The sequence below is a fragment of the Rattus rattus genome, chromosome 2, assembly GCF_011064425.1.
Source record: "Rattus rattus isolate New Zealand chromosome 2, Rrattus_CSIRO_v1, whole genome shotgun sequence".
In the NCBI taxonomy this organism is placed as follows: Eukaryota; Metazoa; Chordata; class Mammalia; order Rodentia; family Muridae; genus Rattus; species Rattus rattus.
In genome coordinates, this window is record NC_046155.1 from 83,004,997 (window position 1) to 83,025,632 (window position 20,636).

General features: G+C 46.1%; 1 protein-coding gene across 2 annotated transcripts in view; it reads right to left on the reverse strand.

Annotated features, from left to right (window-relative positions):
* The window catches only part of Tmc5 (transmembrane channel like 5), a 52,603-nt gene that overhangs the window by 24,647 nt on the left and 7,320 nt on the right, over positions 1–20,636 (reverse strand). Inside the window, exons 1-8 of one of the 2 annotated variants that reach the window (XM_032892808.1) lie at positions 17,016–17,334; positions 13,924–14,023; positions 12,327–12,414; positions 10,065–10,313; positions 7,060–7,211; positions 3,730–3,874; positions 2,145–2,300; positions 420–571 (exon numbers count right to left, since the gene is read on the reverse strand). In XM_032892808.1, the coding sequence (XP_032748699.1) occupies positions 420–571; positions 2,145–2,300; positions 3,730–3,874; positions 7,060–7,211; positions 10,065–10,313; positions 12,327–12,414; positions 13,924–14,023; positions 17,016–17,319 (1,346 nt within the window). In that variant the 5' untranslated portion in view covers positions 17,320–17,334. Of the gene's footprint in view, positions 1–419; positions 572–2,144; positions 2,301–3,729; positions 3,875–7,059; positions 7,212–10,064; positions 10,314–12,326; positions 12,415–13,923; positions 14,024–17,015; positions 17,335–20,636 lie in introns of those variants that run through there. The other variant, XM_032892807.1, reaches the window with a different exon arrangement.

The following is a 20,636-nucleotide window of genomic DNA, read 5'->3' on the forward strand; positions in this document are numbered from 1 at the left end:
CTGGCTTTGAGCCAGTGAGTCTCCACATCCTCCCTTCTGTTTTGATGGATGAATTACAAAAATATGCCATCTCCTGCATGATGCAGTGGATACCGGGGCTTCTTAGTCAGGACCCCTGTACAGTGGCTCTGTTTGAGGGTTAGGTTAATCCCTGGGTCAGTCCTGTTTGAGTTCCTGTCCTGACTTCCTTCAGTGATGAACAGCAATGCGGAAGTGAAAGCCCAACAAACCCTTTCCTCCCCACTTGCTCTTGGCCTCAGTGTTTCATCACAACAATAAAAACCCAGCGAGGCAGCTGTTAACCTGTCATGTGACACATGATTCCTGGAATGCCTTCCTTCTTGAGCAGAACTTTGACATTTGAATGGAACTCCTTCTAGCTCCAGGAAATGAACTAAAACCAGGCATAACACACCTACCGGATCAAGAGGACGTAGACTTCCTGTCTCGGAATCTCATACCTCTCCACCAGGCGGAACATGGAGTAGAAGCGAGGCACAGCCAGGTTGATGCAGGACACAACGAAGGGCAGTAACAACACCGCCCCAGGGTTCTTGTGCGTCTTCAGGAACTGCAGGGTTGGAGAATAAGCCTGAGAGGTCCCCAGAGCTATGGACCCTCTCCACACACTCGGAGGTCTGGAGTAGAGAACCCCATACACAGTTCCTTGGAGGCATACTGAGTCTCAGAGAGGTAAATACATTTTCCCAGAGTCACCCAGCAAGGAAGCACAAGATCAGAACAGTATGCTGACCCAATCTGTATCCACTTATAGAGGTGTTGAAAGCACCTCTGACCTCTTAGGAATTCTTTGGAACCCTCATATTATGGGTAGGATAGGACATTAGAGGTGTGTGTGTGTGTGTGTGTGTGTGTGTGTGTGTGTGTGAGAGAGAGAGAGAGAGAGAGAGAGAGAGAGAGAGAGAGAAAAGAGTGATCCCTAGCTAGTAATGTATTACAGGGGGCCTAGCTAGTAATGTATTACAGGGGGCCAGCCTTTGAAGGTCAAAAACCAGCCTCCAGTGCCTCCCACATTCTCTGCTTCCTGACCCATCAAGAGGGCCCACCCACTCCCACCTATGCTAACCCATGCCCAGCCATTATGTCTCCCCTCCAAGATGGACTGGCATCCTCTAAAACTGTGAGCCAAGTTACATCCTTCCTCCCTGGCATTGCTTCTGTCAGATCATTGAGGAAGTTGGCTGGCATGTCTGGGTCCTAATGCTGCCTCTCGATCCTATACTGGTCGGCTGAGGGGGAACTTGGGTACTTGGCATCTGAGCCATGGGAGCATCCCTCAAGCCACAGAGACTCACTAGAGTTCAGTGAGATGAAGTAAAGCCAAGCTCAGCTACAGGAAGCTGTGGTCACCAGTGACTGACAGTCCCTGGGGTTGTGTCAACAGCTGATCCTGCTCAGTGTAGAGCAGGTGCCTAGGCCCAGGGCTTCTGAGTCTCTCAGTAGCAGCCCTGCACTTCACTTCAGGGCAGATATGGGAGGCAGAGCTCAGCCACAGCTTCCACCCCAGGGTGGCCAAAGGCGGACCTCTAAGGACTGTGACTCAGTTTCCCCTCCTTCAAGTCAGACATTAATATGGCCAGTGTCAACCCTTCAGACTTGCGTAATCCCATACCCATAGTTTTTAAACGAGGGGAGAAACACTGGGGCCAAGGAAGATTAAGCCATTCAGGGAGTTTACCCATCTGTTAGACTTACAGAGTGTCTACTCTGTCAGGTGTCATGGGGGCATGTGGACAGAATCCTATGCTGAGTGCCTATAATCTGGCTGAGGCAGGAGGATAAGGAATTTAAGGCTAGGTTCTGTTGTATAGCAAGACTTTGTCTCAAGAAAGCAGAAGGAAAGCAAAACGAAGAAACAGAATTGAGAACTGGATCCCAGCTCTCAGCGAACGCCCCATCTCCACAGGAGCCTAGTACACTCTGCCCTGTGGTGAGCATTACACCACGGGGACTCCTAAGTGCAGATCTGGGCATGAGGAGAGGATTGGTTCTACAGTTTGAAGCAAGGCTTTGTGGGTGCAGCTGCTGCTGGCCACAGGGCCCAGCTGGAGGCCTCGATTCTGCATCTGCCCAGCAGCCTCCCAGTCCTCCCCAGCTCTCTCTGCTCCGGCCCTTAGGGTTACCTCAGAGTTATACTCAGCCAAGTAATATACAGCTACACAGCAGGCTGCGGTTACTCCAGTAGAGACGAGCCAGGCGGCTATGTGAACAGAAAATCGGGTCAGCTTCTGGTTGAGTGTGAGCCTGTCGTTCTCCTGGCGGATCTCAGACAGGTTCTCCTGCAAGTGCCAGACAATCAATGGGACCCACTGCCCCTTCCTGCTTGTCAGCAGAGACCCACAGGAATACGGGGCCAGTCCAGACCATACATGAGCTGCAGGGTAAGTCTGTGCTGCAAATCTGCAAGGTGGATCATGAAGACCAAGAGGGAACCTCAGGACAGACATTAGAGAAGCACAAGGGCTTCAAAGTCCATTTCTATCTTAGAGGAACAGAGAGACATAAGGGGTCCATGGTCATGGTGTGCTTTCTTCCTCCCCTCCCTTCTTCCCTCCCTTTCTTCTTCAGTCACTCTCTTCTGCCTTCCTTCTCTTTTATCTTTGTGTTTTGGGGGAAACAAGGTTTTACTGTGTAGCCAAGCCTGCCCTTAAACACACAACCCCCCAACCTCTGCCTCTCCAGAATGGCAGGTGTACATCATAACAAAACACTCAACAGAAGCCTTTTCTTAAATCAACAATTCCGAGAACCACATGGAGAAAGAAGTGAAAGCTCTCATCAAAGCTCATTTATTGATAATTTATAATTACGGCTCTATTTGAGTTATTTTGGGGGGTTTTACTGTTATCGTTGTTTTGATTTGTATTTTGAAACAGGGTTTCACTCTGTAACCCTGGCTGACCTGGAACGCACTATTTTGTACATCAGGCTGGCCTCAGATTCCAACCTCTGCCACTCCAGTGTTAGGATTAAAGGCATGGGCTGCTTCACTGAAAACCATGAGCTGTCTGTGTAGGCCAGGGCAGCTCAGCTTCTGCATTTGGTGTGAAGACTGTGCTTTCCTTGTACATGGAGGGCTTCATGGCATCCCAAACCTCCACCCACCAGACACCACTGAACCTTTACCCTAATTATAGCAACTGAAAAAGGTTTTCAGAGATAGCCCAACCTCCCTGTGAGGATCACAGTTGCTTCAGGTGGAGAACTACCTCTCTAGGGTACAACTTTTATGTGGAAGCTCAAGAAGTGGGCGTGTTCAGAGGAATTGCTAAACTGGCCTCCGTGAAGGCTGAGACAATCACAGAGCTTGACATGATGTCCCCATGTACTGCCTGGCATTAGGTATTATCCATAATTAAACATTTTATAGACAAGACCATGAGTGGAGGCAAAGGGCCATAATCTCAGCACCAGGGAGTCTGAGGAAGGAAGATCTTAAATTCCAGGTCAGCTTGCAATACAAATGAACACCCCCCACCCCCCCCACCCCTCCCCGACTGGAACTCACAGAGATCCACCTGCCCCTGCCTCCTGAGGTGCTGCGATTGAAGATGTACACACCTCAGGCTGGCTGAAACCCTATCTCAAAAGGAAAGAGAAAGGGAAATAGGAAAGGGAAGGGGGAGGGGAAAAGGAAAAAACCTGTAGACATGCAGGGGTGAGGAAGGCTGGTGGAGGAGGACTTGCAGGGAGGACTCTGGGACTTACCCTGATCTCTGTGCTCAGATTCTTCTGTTTTAGCTTAACAGCTTTTTCATGAGTGACAGTGAAATCCCAGCAAAAGATGAGCTTAGCAATCCCTCTGGAGTATATGTGGGGGTTGATGAAGTTGTTCCGGAAGTACTTAGCCATGCTGGGGAGGCAGAAACCAAAACATCCAAGCATTATTATGAAGGTGTTGAGGCATGCAGGGACGAGACATGACCCTCACTGATAATGAAACGCAACATAGGCAATCCAAACTCTTCCCTCAAAGAAGGGGAATTACCAGCACAATGCTGTACAGGAGACAGAAACAGACAGGCATAGCCTGTAAGCCTGAAGTCTGCCAAGAGAAGCCTCTTTGCCCCATTAAGTGTTCTGAGTCTTAGTTTCCACATCTGTATGATGGGGATAACAACAGTGTAACCTCAACAGAGATGTTATGAGAGTACCATCCACGTTGCTACAACAAAAGATCACCAAGAGATTGCTTAATACACCATAGGGCATAATCTCACATTTCTGGGATCTGAAGTTTAGAAGGGTCTGGAGACATGACTCAAACTAAAAATTCTTGCTGTGCAAATACAAGGACCTGAGTTTGGATCCCCAGAACCAAAGTAAAAATGCAGAGTGTAAAAGGGTGTACTCATAATCCCAGATCTGAGGAGACAGTGACAGGTCTATTCCTGACCCTTATAGGCCAGCCAGTCTAGCTACAGGTTAATGGGAAATTCTGTCTCAAAGGAGATGAATTAAGAAAAGACCCAGGGTTTTCCTCTGGTTTCTACATGCCTGTGTTTCTATTGGACCCACTTGGATAATTCAAGACACCTTCCCCCATGTTTAAGATCTTTAAACAACATTTGTAGAGTTCATGTGTTGATTTTGAGACAAGGCATCCTTATGCAGCCCAAGGTAGCTTGGAACTCACTTTGTAGATCAAGCTGGCCTCAAAACTTACAAAGGTTTTCTTTAAGAATCTCAGATGTCCTCCACCCTGGCCAGAGTCCATTTGCATTGTTATGGTTAACCTTTGCCAACTTGATTAGACTAAGAGATGCCTTTATTACTACATCACTCTTCGGTATCTATGAGGATGTTTCCAGAAATGGGCCACCATGGTGGTGGGAACGTAGGAGGAACCCAGATAAGACAAAGATGGGAGGAGGAAGCTGAGCAGGGCGGAGCTCTCTGCTCCCTGGACACAATGGGGAGCTCTCTGCTCCCTGGACACAATGGGGAGCTCTCTGCTCCCTGGACACAATGGGGAGCTCTCTGCTCCCTGGCTACAGAGAGTAAGCAGCTTTCACCTCTACCAACTATTCTGCCTCACCCTGGCCCAGGAACTGTGGGTTCAAGAGACCATGGACATGAACCCTTGAGTTGTGCGTGGCAACAGTTTTGTCAGTGATGGAGATAAACACGTCATACAAAATAACATGCCTATGGGTTCTAGGAGTCAGGAAACAGGAATCCTGGGGTAACATCAGTCAGAAAACCACAGGAGCCATGGCAGGAGGCATTTGTTAGCCTCTGCTGTGAGATAATGGGGTGTCTCAGACTGGAAGTACTCTTGGCATACAGCTAGGTACGTTGTCAATGCGAAGTGAAACCAATACTGCCTTCCCATGATGCATTGCCACTGGGTGACAGCTGAAAGAATGTGTTCTAGTTTGATAAGTTTCAGTGAAGTCCCACTTTTTTCTTTGAATAATGATGCTGGCGGGGAGTTTACGTGAACTGAATAATGGGTCCCCCAAATTCAGATGTGAAAGCTGTAAGCCCTGGGACATCAGTATATGACTGTGTTTGAAGACAAGGCCTTTGAAAACAAGATAAAATAAAATGGAGACCTCAGAGTGAGTTCTAATCAAAGATGTTGGCATTTTTATTAGAAAAATTAGGCTTGGGATGTAGCTCCTCTCCAGAACTGCATAAGAAATAAGAGAAGGAGGAAGAAGAGGAGGAAGAGGAGGAGGAAGAGGAGGAAGAAGAGAAAGGAGAGAAGAAATAGGAGGAAGAAAGTGGGTGAAGAGGAAGAGGGTGTTTAGAACCAGACACAGTGAAGGACATGGTAAAGACAGGGAAAGGTGGCTGCTCTAGTTAGCTTTCCGCTACTGTAACTCATATACCTAAGACAATCAGCTTATTCAGAGAGAAGGTTTGTTTTGGTTCAGATTTAGAAGCTTCTGTCAAAGTCGAGTTGCCCTTGCTGCTCTGGACCCCTAACAATGTATCATGACAGGCAGGACGGCGCTGAACAGCAGCTCATAACCAGGAAGTGGAAAGTCGAGAGCAGAAGGGGTCAGAGCCCCACAATTCCCTCCGAGGGCAGGCCCTCAGTGACTTGAAGATCCTCCATTAAACTGCACCTCTTACATCCTAGATCCAAGCTCTAGTGATGGCCTTCGATAAGCCAAGGAGAGGCTACCTCAGGAGAAACCAACCACGCTAGCACTTTCACTCAGAACTACCAACCTCCAAACCTGTGAGAAGACAGATTTCTGTTGACTCAGTCATCCATGCCAGGGTCCTCTGCAAATGAATACAGAGGCTGACAAGCCCCTGAGCTCACTCCCCATTTGGGCCTCCTCTTTGCCGACTGTCCCTCCATTTTGTCTAGCTGGTGCAATCTCAACTGTTTTTAGACTGACCACTTAATTCCTTAAAGGCACACAAGCACCTCTCTGCTCCCATCCCTCTCATACTCTGCACTGTAAGACAAGGAGTGCACAGATAGCAGTAGGAAGTCACCATTGCAGAGAAGCTGTGTTCTGGGCCAGCTTTCATTTAGAGACAAGGTCTCACTATGTATCTCAGGCTGGCCTTGAACTCGAAATCCTCCTTCCTCACCATCTCAAGTGTTAGGATGACCACTGCACACCACCATGCCCAACTTCTTGGATTACTGCTGGAATTTCTTGGAGTTTGCCTAAATCTAAGATGAGCCTTGGAGGCTGGGGAAACAGCTCGGCTGGTAAAGTATTTGTCACCTAAGAGCAAGGATGAGTTCAATTCCCAGAATCCATGTAAAAAGCAATCTGCATATGGCAGTGCACACATATAATCCCAGCACTGTGGAAGCAAGGACACATGGCTCCCTGGAGCTCAAGACACAGCCAGATAAGCCTGCATGGCAGGTTCCAAGCCCAAGAGACCCTCTTAAATACAGAACAAAAAGATAAGGTAGAAAGAGAGAAAGTACTTGAGGTACAGAAGACATTCAATGTTGTCGTCAGTCCTCAAATGTAGACAAATCTGACCCTCGCAATTGTGCACACATGTGCACCCACACAAATAAAATAAGCTTAAGAATCAGGTCAGCAGTTCTACCTGAAGAGTAGACTGAAGAAGCAGATGACCAAGCAGGCTCCGATTGTGAAGATGTAGGCCAGCTGCATGTTGTAGGACGCTCCGCCCATCCTATGCCGGATAGTAGAGTTGGTGTAAAACCCATAGTACATCACCGTCTCCCTAAAATAACCCTGATGGGAATAGTAAAGAGGTCTAAGTTAAGCGACTTGCTTGAGAAAGGTGAATGGCTGTTTTGCAGGCCCCTGTCTGCAGTTATTCACACATTCATGGTCACTTCTTGGCATCCAAGGAGATCAGCTCTAGGGCTGCTGAAGGATCCACCAACTGCAGATGTTCAAGTCCCTTGCATGCAGTGGCCTAGTGTCCACTGTGCCCACCCTCCCAGGTTCTAAACCATCCTGAGGTGACACGCCTAATATAACATGAATGTTCTGTACATAGGTGTTACAGTGTGTAATTAGGGAATAATGATGAAGACCAGGACTGCTTACATACTTACAGACACAATTTCTTTAATTTATTGTTTGTGAATGTGTGCATGCATGCATGCCTGTGTGTTACGTGTGCATGTGCTTGGTGTAAATGCATAAATGTGTTGGTGACCAAAGGAGAAACAAGTGTTCTGCCCTGTGACTCTCCACCTATTCCTTAAGACTGGGACTCCACTGAACCTGGAGCTTGCTGGTTCAAAGGCTATGCTGGGTGTCCAATCACCCTCCTGCCTCTGCCCACCAGTGCTCAAATTACAGGTGCACACAGCCATGTCTGGCTTTGGATCCGAACTCACATCCTCATGTTTGGTCAGCCACCCGCCCCAGTCCTAGACATAAACTTTAAAAACACGCTTTGTACCTGTGGCCGAGTGAATCAAAGGGCTTAGAACTGTGGGACTGAAAGTTTGGCTGATGTTTCCTAGGAAAGAGACCTAGATGTTTGAAAAATGAGCTCCTAAAGTTGGAGAGAACTTCAAACCAAGGGGATTTTTGCAATGGAGGAACCCCACTGTGAGTACCTGTACTTGGGGTCAAGCCAAACATCCCGAAAGCCAGGAGGTCAGACATCCTCAACCTCAGTGCGTTGGCCTGACAGCGCAAACCCAAGGAAGTGGCCAGACAATTCCAGAAGGCCAGACATCATTACTGCCTGTCTAATGGCTGGCATCACTTTTTGTAATAAGGGGGAAATGATGTATCTTTGTAGACTATTTTCTCTCCCCATATAAGCATCAACACAGCAATTGATCAGTAAGTAGATAAAGGATAGATATCAGGTAAATAAACAATCATAAACACAGGGGAATGATTGATTAAAAATAAAGGAGGAGGGCTGGCTGTATTGCTTGTCTGCACAGTGCTTGCTTGGAATGGGTGGAGTCTGAGCTTTGGTTTCCCTGCATGATAGAAAATTAAGGGTTTTTTTTAAAGATTTATTCATTTATTATATATAAGTACACTGTAGCTGTCTTCAGACACACCAGAAGAGGGCATCGGATCTCTTTACAGATGGTTGTGAGCCACCATGTGGTTGCTGGGGAATTGAACTCAGGACCTCTGGAAGAGCAGTGGTGCTCTTAACCACTGAGCCATCTCTCCAGCCCATGATAAGAAATTAAACATAGAAAAGGTCTTGGGATTTTTGTTTTTGTTTTTGTTTTTTGTTTGTGTGTGTGTGTGTGTGTGTGTGTGTGTGTGTGTGTTTGTTTGTTTGCTTTACCATGCATCTTGGAGAGTTTTATAAACACATGTTCTTCTTAGCATCAGTCAGAGTGCATCAACACAGCTGCCTGTTGGAGCATCTAACCTCTACCCTGTGAGCTAGCATTGAAGAAGTGTCTGCCCTTGAGAGTCTGTAGAGCAGGACTGCTAAAACTACACCCCAAGGAACCTACCTGCCTTTGCATTTCTATGATCTAGGACTGTGTATGTGTGTGTATATGCTATGCATGTATGTGTATGTATTGTGTTTGTGTATGTGTATGTATGTATGTATGTGTGTATATGTATGTGTATGTGTGTATGCACATGTTGTATATGTGTATGCATATATGTATGTGTGTATGTGTGCATGTGTATGTGTGTGCATGTGTATGTGTGTCTCTGTGTCTGTGTGTCTGTGTATGTCTGTATGCATCTGTATGTGTGTACGCATGTGTATGTGCAAATATGTGTGTGTATTATGTGCATGTGTATGTGTGTGTGTGTGTGCATGCACACTGATTGAAAATGAATCAAAGGCAAACATTTTCAGAATCATGTTACTCTGAAATCATCCACCATGCAATTCTGAAAATGAAGGATCCATTCCTATGATCACATCACCAATGACATGTCTAAGAAAGTTAAGAATCAACTTCCAGGAATGAAGAGACTATTCGTCAGTTAAGAGCATTTGCTGCTTTCCAACAGAACATGAGTTCAGTTCCCAGCACCTCCATTGGGCAGCTCACAACCACCTATAACTCCAGGGGATCTGATGCTCCCTTCTGCCCTCTGCAGGTACCACACACTTGTGGAGAGAGAGAGAGAGAGAGAGAGAGAGAGAGAGAGAGAGAGATTAAAAATCCTTTAAGGATACACCCCAGCTTGGAGAATAGAGAAAAGGAAGGAAGGGATAGACTTTCCTGCATTTTACTCTGTAGTGGGGGATTTTCCAGAAGAGGACTGATTGTATTTGTAGCAATAAAGGAAAGGGAAGAAACAGATTTCTAACCCGATGTGCCCACTGCAGAATGCTAAGGGAAAGAAAACATACAGTAGGCGTCCTGTAAGGAACACTCATCCTTCATAAGAATGGAGTACCTGGTTCGTGCGTAAATGGTGTAAGTGGGCAGAGAAGTGGGGTGTGGCTAAAACGACCCACAACACTGGTTCTGAACCTCTGGAGGTTTCAGTGGCTCACTCCACACTGTCATGCACTCAGCACTTGAGGGAGAACCAGCCATTTCTCCATCAGGCAGAGTAAGAGGTCTGAGTAAGGCATGATCTTCCATCATGGTGAACTTGAGTGGCGGACGGAGAACTTACCGCCCCTGTGAAAAACTCCAAGCCAGTGAACTGGAGGGTGTTCTTCTCACCCACGGTGAACTGTGGGATGATGATGAAGCTGAAGTTCATGACAAATGAGAAGATGTTGAACTTCAAAAGCCACCTCAGGAAGCTGAAATAGGACAGGACGCTGGTTCCAAACTTGCCTCCGATGACCTTGAATCTCTTCTGCCACAGGCTGATGTAATTGAGGAGCTCTGAAAGGCTGCTCTTGGTTCTTCGGTAAGCCTAGGGTGGGGAGACAAAGAGGAGGCCTGGTCCTCACTAAACAAATGACTCCTGAGTGGATGTTGTGATAGCCAAACAGCCCTGCTCCAAGAGCCCTGTTCCCAGCCGGGCAGCTTCAAGGGTCACTTACTAAGGTGGCTTTGTTCATGTTCACAATGACCCTCTCATGCACCCCTACTATCACCTTCCCAGGTTGTTCTAAGTGGCCAGACTGGTCACTAATACCCCACCTTCCCGTTCCAACCTTTTTACTCCTATCCCATATTGGTCTATACAATTTGAATGTTGGCTTCCCTTTCCTCATCCCCTTTCCACCCCTGACCCTTGACCTCACTGCTGTCACACTCTTGCTCAGCTTATCCCATTAACCCACATGAATAAGTCCCAGAACAGAATAAATATTAAACTACTAAATGATACAGCCTCCCACTTTCACATATGTCTACCGGTTAGTTTTTGTTTACCTAATACAAACCTAGCTCTATCTAGGAAGTTAGACCTCAACTGAGGAACTAACCCCATCCGATTGACCACAGCCAAATCTGTGGGGCCATTTTCCTGAATAATTGCAGTGGAGAGGACAGCTCACTGTGTGCTGTGTTACTCCTGGGCAGGTGGTCCTGGGCTGCGTAAGAAGGGAGGTTGAACAAGCCAAGAGAAGCAAACTAGTAAGCAGCACTCCTCCACACCTCCTGCTTCAGTTCCTGCCCTGAAGTCCCTTCGCCACCGACTGTGATCTCAGAAGTATAAGCCAAATAAATTCTTCCTCCCCAAATCGCTTTTGGTGCTTTATTATAACAGTAACAATAGAAAGCAATCTAGTGTGGTATATAATAAAAGGAAATGAGATCCGCAAACCAGTGAAGTTCCTATAGAACCATACATGTAAAGTTAAGATGTAGAAGTAAACTAGCTGTCCTCAGTGTTTGGATTGGAAAAGACAGTGTGTGTGTGTGTGTGTGTGTGTGTGTGTGTGTGTGTGTGTGTGTGTGTGTGTGTGTACTGCAGAGAATGAAACCTTATCATTTGCTGAAATGAGGATAAAGTAGAGGATGTTATGCAAAATGAAACAATCCAGACACGTAAAGACACACACTGCATGTTCCCTCTCATGTGTGGAAGAACGTGGATTTAGAGATTACTAAAGGCAGGGAAGAATTGAGGGAAGGAAAGATTGAGAGGGGCTGGGGTAAAGAAGGAATGAGTGCTGGTGTTTCGAGGTGGGATGTCCATAGCTCACAATAGCCTAGTATACATTGTATAAGGATCTAGAAGAGAGGACTTCAGGGGCTAAAAGGTAAACGTTTGGCAGGTGCTTGACCTTGGTTCAATCCCCAGCACTAAGAGAGCAAGAAAGGAAGGGGGATGAATGAGGGCAGAAAGGAAGCAAGGAAGGCAGGCAAGTAGGAAGAAGAGAGGAAGGAGGAAGGTGGGGGATGCCAGGCTGTGACAGGGCCTTTGCGCTCTTGAACTCTCTCAGCAGCTGTGGGTACTCAGGAGATCTATGCAAGATTGGACCCATTCATTTTCCATGGTGGACAGGAGCAAGGACTCAAAGGCCTGGCTCCTCCCATAAGACATGTAGGCAGTTAACAGCTGGGGCAGGGGCTCACACACAAGGCAGTAAGGGTTGCTGGGGAGAGAAACATCTTCAGTGGTGCAACAGCCTGCAAGTTGTCGGCGCCCTGTAGGTAATCGTAGTTAGCCTGACTGGTTCACCAAACTAGTTGATTCCTTGTCTACAGGAAACAGAAGTTTGTTCACATAACAGAAGGACAGGGAGAGGAAAACACTAATTTCAATCCACTCAGGCTGTATGCAGGTGTTGAGGTAGCCTGTGTTACAGCAGTAACATGAATATTATATGTAAACGGATAATACTCAGTCATTTGGGACCAAGTCTCCCTTATGAAGAGCAGCTCCAGCCTCCAGCTCGCAGAGCCCTACCTGCCTCCACCTCCCCAGTACTGAGATCAAAGGCATGGAAAAAAATATTTCTCAAAGTTGACTTACCAGGGAAAGGGAGCTGAGACACTGAGCACAGCAGTTGGCCTCGAAGGTACCATGGGACTGTTTGTTTTTTTCTTTGTCAACTATCTTTCTGTGGAAAACAATAGGAGAAAATAAAGGACGTCAGTGGAATTCATTTCCGAAAAAAAAACCCTAGCCACCCCTGGACAAGGAGACCTCTAGGGGGTCAAAGAGGAATCACTTAATCCTGGATCTCAATGGCCCCAGCCCTGGAGATACAAGGGTGGTCTCAAGGCTGTCAGCTTTTACATGGGTTCTGATGATATAAGCTCGGTTGGTCCTTAGGCCTGCATGGCATCGTTTCCCAACTGAGCTTTCTCCTCAGATTTTTTTTAATTTTTTTTTTTTTTTGTTATTTGTTTGTTGGTTGTTTCAAAGCAAAGTTTTAATTTAGAGTGGTTTGAAATTTACAAGAAGATTTTAGGCTGTGTAGTGTTCCCACACGCCTTTCACAGATTCCCCTGCTCACTTCCCACAGTAGGTGGGGTGGCTTGAATGAGCTGTTCCCCAGAGATGGGGGCAGATTTGAACATTTGGTTCCTAGTTAGTGGCGCTCTGTGGGAAGTGTGGCTCACCAACATGACTGTGAGTGGGCTCTGTAGTCTCAAAGACTCAGCCATTCCTGGGTGCTCTCTCTGCTTGTGGTTCAAGACATGAGCTGTTAGCTATCGCTCCAGTCACCATGTCTGCCCTCTGCTGTGGTGGACTCTAACACTCCAGAACCATAATCCCAAATAAACTCTTCTATGAGTAGCCTTGGTCCTGGTGTTTTGTCACAGTAGGAAAGTAACTAACACTGTAGGTTTGTCCGAAAAGCCAGCATGCATGTGTCCTGGTTCCTAGGCTCCTGACACTTTTCAGAGATTCCCAGTTCCTCCTCCCAGCCTTCCCAGGCTGCACACACTGCATCTGCTCTCCTGACCCTTTAGAACCCTCTATTTCGTGTCAGATTCTCAGTCGTTCCTTGCCTTTGATGACCTGAAGATATTTGACTCAGAGATTTTGGAGGATTTGACTAACGCATCTTTCTGGTTACACTGGCATCGGGGCTTTGGGAGAGAGGACCAGAACATGTCTTATCTTTGAAGAAACCGATTCAAGTGAGTTCCTGGCCTGGGCAGTGGTAACTAGAGCTCACTGGAGACTTGCTTTTCTCCAGAGAATCCTTTCTGGAAGCAGTCATGCACCAGGGTACCCATGCCCTCGAAGGAGACATGCCAAGTCCTAGCTCTTAGCACTCAGGAAGTGGAGGCAGGAGGATGAGGAGTTCGAGACAATCTTTGGTTATATAGCAAGTTCAAGGGCAGCCTGGGCCACATAAGAGTCTGAATCCATAATAAGGTTGTAATACACACCTTTATTTCAGCACTCAGCAGGCTGGTGCAAAAGGAGCCTGAATTTGAGGACAGCTAAAGCTACATTATAAGTGCCTGTGGGGAGCATTGAAGAGAGTTGGGGGTCCCACTCCACAAAGGTTTTCCTTACAGAAGAACTGTCTCCTGCATTATGCCTTTCTCATCTTTCTGAGACAGGACAATTGCAGTAGACTGAGGCTCCCAAGTAAGAACAATGGCCGTACCTAAGCTCCCTCTTCTCCTGCATGGTCCTGGGCTGGTTTCTGATGGTTTTGATTCTGTCTCTGGATGTCATGGGAACCAGGGATGCAATTAGTTTTTGTCCTGCAGAAGAAAAGGAGCAGAGTTCTGTTGCTGTTTTCTTTAACACGGTCTTAACATTTTAAGAGATGACACTGGAGTGAGACTTGGCAGTGCTTGTCCATAATTCCACAACTTGAAAGCAGAGGTAGGAAGACAGCAAGTTCAAAGCTATCCTGAGCTACATAATGGCTTCAAGACCAATCTGAGTATGGTGGTCTGAGTGACATGTTCCCCATAGTTTTAGGCATTTGACTGTTCGTTTTCCAGTTTGTGGTGCTGTTTGGGGAGGTTTAGGAGGTGTAGCCTTGTTAGAAGAAGTACACCACAGGGGCAGGCTTTGAGAGCTTAAAGACTTAAACCATTCTCAGGTAGCTCTCTCTTCCTGCTCTCAGTTCAAGATGTGAGCACTCAGCTTCCTGTTCTAGCTGCTATGGCTGTTGCTTGCAACCATGCTTCTCCACTACGGCTGACTCTTAACTGGCTGGAACTGTAAGCCCAGGTAGATGCCTTCTGTTAGTTACCTTGGTCACAGCGTTTACCACAGCAATACAAAAGTAACTAGTATACTTGGTTACCTTGTGAGATCCTGTCTCATCCACGTCCCCCATAAATACGTCAATCAATCAATCAATCATGGTACTGACACTAGAGCATGTTTTATTTTGAGACAGATTCTTGTTCTATAGCTCAGGTTGGCTTGGAACTGGTGGATCTCTTCTCTCATTTTCCCAGTGTTGAACAATGAACACCCAGCACCATATAGACTGGTATAGGAGATAACATAGACTCAGGGGATGCAGAGATCACAGATAGGGTCTGCTGCAGTGGCTCCTTTCATTCCAGCACTCAGGAGGCAGAGGCAGGTGGATGGATCTCTAAGTTCAAGGCTATCCTGGGCTACAGAGTGAGTTCCAGGTCAGCCAGAGCTACATAGTGGGGCCCTGTCTCAAAAAACAAAACCACAAATGGAAGTGACTAGAAGACAAACATATGTGTGTGTGTGTGTGTGTGTGTGTGTGTGTGTGTGTGTGTGTGTGTACAGGTGTGCTCATAATCAAAGCTAACATTTAGACTATTCTAATCTAATACTTCTGTCTTTCCAAAGGCGAACAGCAAACAACAGCAAAAGCAAAACAAAATCATCACTGAGCAAAGCGACAGATCTTGCCTGCCTGCATCTCTCTGAACTCCACGCAAATCGAGTGCCTTTTCCTAGGTCCCTGACAACTGTCACGACTTTCTCAATTCTCCATTCTCTTCTAACTCACAGTCATGTTTTCAGGCTCCAAGTCATCCCCTCCTATTAATTATGAACTCCCACTGAGTCTGGATTACCATACTCCCTACTTCCCCTTCCTTACAAGTCCTGTGCATCTTCTACAAACACCATCTCCAGGCACATGGGACAGGTCCCAGCATGTCTAAGCCAATCATCTTTGCTGGGGACTTAGACAGAGACATGGGACATAGTATTGGTCAAAAAGTTTCTTGGAAAAGGATTTCTTCTTTCTACACAAAAAGGGGAGAAGCAAAGATTGCCTTTCTTCCTTTGGATAGTGTGGGTCTAAGGTGTAACCTCCGAGCTCTGTGACCATCTGCTAACATGAGAAAGACTGGCTTGCACGATGCTCTGCCTGCTCCTCAGGCTCAGACTCAACATGGAACTGGAAAGCCTGAGAGGAAGCTCTGGGTTCACTGAGGTGGAAGGGGTGCTCACTTTGTTGAAAAGGAGGAGCTTTTGTTTCCCTGTTTAGCATAAGCAAGGGAGAGGGGAGGGAAGTAAGGTGTGGAGAGGAGAAGGGAGTCAAGGAGTGGAGGGGAGGAGAGAGGATGGGAGAGCCATTACAGAGTAGCTGGGGTAGGGAGCACAGTATGAGTTAGTAAAAGCTTGGGTTAATTTTCCCCTTCTCCTGGAAAATACTGGCATATGATAGACTTTATACCTAGAATGAAAAATATATATTAATAAAATTCATTAGATAAGATCTCATATAGCTCAGACTAGTCTCAAACTCCATACATGGTTGGGGATGAACGAGACCCTCCTTCTTCCACCTCATGGATGCCAAGACCACAGACATATCCTACCATGCCCTGTATATGTGGGGCTGGGGATGGAACCCAGAGGGGTTTTTTTGGTAAATGCTAGGTAAACACCCTACCATCCAAGTCACAGACTTACATCAACATTTTATCATGGGATAAAACAGAAATGGCTTTTCTGTTGTCCTCAGGAGCTCAGAGGCTGGAGGACCTCAGCTAAGACTCAGGCTAAGAATTAACTTAGCTCTGAGACATCTTGTCTAGTTCCATGAAACCATGATGACAATGACTTTTCCTGAGCCTCAGTTTCCTCCTTAAGCCTGCCTCAAAGGTGTAAGATAAAATACAACTAACAAAACTAAACTTGATGACTAACTCCAGTCACATGAAATGTGGCTGTCTGGAAAATGAGTAGGTAAGTCTCAACGTGACACTTCTCTTCATTGCCAACATCCTTTAGCTTCCTGACTATGATCCTTGAAAATTACTTGATATCTTTTTTTTTTTTAAATTAAAGGCTGGGGAGATGGCTTAGTGGGTTAAGTATCTGCCTTTGGATCCCTAGTACCCATGTAAAAAGCTGGGCACAGTAGTATCATCCCAGCCATTGGGAGGCAGGCATAGAAGGAACCCTGGGGCTGAATGGCCAGCCAGTCCAGCTAAGTCCTGGAGCTAAAGATTCAGTGAAAGACCCTGTCTCAAAAGAATGCAGTGAAGGGGCCAGCACGAGATAAGCCTGCTAATAAAAGGCCGAATGTACAAGTATGCCTTCCTGAGTTCAATGCCCACAACCTGCACCTCAGGGAAAGGTAGGAGGGAATTGATATCACTAAGGTGTTCTCTGACCTCCACACGTGCTAAGTACACACACACACACACACACACACACACACACACACACTTAAACAACAACAGCAACCCACAGACAACTTTAAAGCTACTTCCCTAACTTTTCCTGAGCATTCTATACCTTGAACAGTTTCATGAAAAGTACAGGCTTCATCCATGCCCAGGCACTCTGGGCCATGATAGATCTGAGAGATCGAGTCATTCAGAGATGAAAACCTCAACAACCGGTTGTGCCTTCTGTCATTGCCATGGCTGAAGATCTGACAGTCTATGGTGTCTGCAGTTGACGAGGAAAGCATGCTGAAGTTCGGCTTTGCTGATGACTTTCTCAGAGTAATTTGATTTGAGGATACGTTTCTTTGGACCCCAGAGGGAACATTCTCCACTTCTATGATGATTTCATTCACTTGGTCGTCAGACAGCATCTCTTGCCTACGAAGACTTGTTCTTCACAGGGTTGGTCATCAAAGGTCTCATGAGCACTCAGACTGCCATGGTTGGGTCCACCAGGGAAGAGCGATGACATCGGGGAAAGGATGCCTCATTCACAAAGAGCTCCACACAAATTACAACATGCCTCCTGCCTCTGTCCCTGAGGGGGCTCCTCAGGAGGAGACACGTTTCCCTACAGAGAATTCTGCCTTGGTAGCTAAGTGAGAAATTTTAAACAGAACCCTTCATTAAAGACAATGGGGTTCTAGAAACAGAAGGTGGGAGTCTTCTAAATGACCTGTAACCATAGGACAAGGTTTTCTTGTCAATTTTATATTCATCACTTGCTATGTATATGTTGGGGGCAGTGAGATGGCTCAGTGATTAAAGGTACTTGTTACCAAGCCTGATGACCCATGTGTAATCTCCACATGGCGGGAAGACTGAACTGATCCTTCCTGCAAGTTTTCCTCGACCTCCACACAAGAGCCTGTGGACACTGATAACTAAAGTCTTCTATATAAAGCCACATGAGTTCATAACATTAGCATTATCTCCCGACCACCTCAGGTCTGCCTTCTACTGTCTATCCTCTTCACGCCTGCAGAAGCTCTTGGATAGACACTGCTCAGTTAGAGCCTCCCAGTTTCCTCTGCAGCTAAGAGTAATCATGTGACCCAGTTTTAGCCAATGAGAATGCAGCCTTTGGGACCGAGTTTTCAAAAGAGTTGGTTTGGCTGGCCTTTTTTTCCCCCCTTCACCATCCTTCCGCTTTTGTGCCTTCTTGTTTTGAAAACAATTAAGCAGACATTTGTCTGTTAAGGATGAGGGAGGGAAACTCAGTCCTTGAGAGGATCTTGGAAACAGCTTCTCTATCGAATTACTCTCTCAACTCTTCCCGCTTCTTGAGAAAATTAAGTATCACTAAGGTATTGCTCTGCCCCAGTGCCAGAGACCTGAACAGAACTATTGTACAGACCTGATTTTCAAGTGACCAGGACCAACGTGCTCATTTTTTTCAGTGGGCAGAGAGATGCTATGATGTACTCGGTCCATTGCCTCCTATTACAAGTCAGGATTGAACAAAAACTTCTTATCTCCTTCCCACAGTGGTCATTAGCCTCGCCTGGCTTTACTGAGGGCAGATACTTCAGAGCAGTGGTTCTCAACCTTCCTGATGCTGTCTGTGACTCTTTAATACAGTTTCTCATGTTGTGGTGACCCCAACCCAAAATTGTTTTTGTTGCTACTTTATAACTGTAACTTTGCTATTGTTATACATTGTAACGTAAATATCTGTGTTTTCCAATGGTCTTAGACAACCCCTGTGAAAGAGTCATTTGACCCCCACAGGGGTGGAGACCTGTAAGTTGAGAACCACTGCTTTAGAGTATGCTATTCTGGTTTTCACAATTACCCCATTTCAGAGCTAAAAAAAAACCCCCTGAGGCTCAATGGGGGTGGATGGTGGTGGTGGATTTTGCCTAAGGCTAAGATGTCAGAGATCAGTTGCACTAAAGGTCTGAACCCAAAAATGAGAGTTTGAGTACTTCTCCTTTGTCTCCTTCTAGAACAAGGTGCTAATGTGCATTAATTCATCACTCATTCATAAATTAGCAAGTATGTTGAAGTTTGGTCTTTTGCTATGTATTGTAATGCTAAATACTGGCCCCCAGTACTGGTTGCCTCACATACACCAAGTATTGCTATGTAACCTTGCTCCTTAATTTATAACTATTGGTTGAATAAAAATGCCAACAGCCTGTAGCTGGGCAGAAGAGAGGCAGAGTTTCGGTTGCTATGCTTGGGATCTGAAGCAGAGACCACGAGAAAATCAGAGAGGTGAAGAGAGAAGACGCCATTGGGTAAGTTAATTATGAGAACTGGCCACGAGGACTGGCTAGTTGGAGTAAGAGCGGTCCAGGTGGAGTGTGGCAAGTCATATCACGGAGTCATCGACAGGGAAGTGGACAAAATAGCTTTGAGGGTTGATATCTTCCCAGCTCTAGTGCTGTTAAGACTAATTATTAAATATAAAGACTTTGTGTCTTTTATTTGGGAACTAAGTGCTCAAAGGTGCTCAATAAATTTTTACTACAAGTATTTATTTACTAGTGCCTGCTCTGTGCCCGGGAGTTCTTGAGGCATTAGCAGAATCTATAAGAGTGACACATCAATTAATTGACACGTGATTTGAAAATCAGAGAACAGGGAGATTAAAAGCCTACCTTTGGAGCCTCTTCCTCCAACCGCATGCTGGCTGGACAGAGCAGTGTAATGATGTTCACTGTACAGCTTTCCCTCAAAGCCAACCTGTGCTCCACTGCCAGGCTGTAGAATTTATCTCCTGCAAAAGTTACACCCTAGCCTGGGAAGGTTCTGGAAGGACAAGTCTGGAATCTGCTCAAAGGATACTGAGCAGGCCGACTTTAGGTTGCAGAGTCCTTTGATTTGCTTTATAAGAACCCATCTGTTTGGTCCCCTGTATTCACAAGCTTGCCCTTGGGATGGCCTTCTCTAGTGTCTCTCTGACAGTTTCCATAAGCTCATCAGTCTCTGCCTTTAATTAAAGCCTTTCTTGCCACACACAATATTTAGATATTTAGAGTTTCCTAATACTTCAAAGCCTTCGACCTTTCAGCAGAGACGGTTCAACGTATGCTTGAAGGTAACCTTGAGGAAGTGAGTTAAAATCCCAGTATCCACGCAAGCACTTGCCTCCTGTAATTCCAGGGTTTGGGAGACAGAGATGGGATATAGGAATCCCAAAAGCTCCCTTGTATGAGGCTAGGAAGATGCTTCAGCTGTTAAAGTGGTTTTTGGCCCAGCCTGAGGGCCTGAGTTCAGGTCTGGGCTCCAACATAGTAGAAGGAGAGAACCAGCTCCTCCATGTTTGTCCTCTGACCTCCACAGTGCACTGTGAGACACACACACACACACACACACACACAATAATAAATAAATAAATAAATAAAAATTTAAAACATTATTTAATTATTTTTGTGAAAAGGTCTCATGATGTTGCCCTGGCTAGCCTGGAACTTGCTATATAGACCAGGCTATCTTTGAACTCATAGGTATGTGCCTGCCTCTGCCTGCAAAATACTGGGATTAAAGGTGTGTGCAGCCACACCTGGCCAAGATGTAATTTTAAGGTGGTGGGAGGGCTTCGCTTCAATTTGTAAGTTGAAGCAATCAGAAGATGTCAACTCCTGACTTCATATAAGCATAGACACACTCAAACCTTCGTACATACATTCACACTACGTATGCAAACATATACAAACAAGGGGAAGCCTCTGTCTCCCAT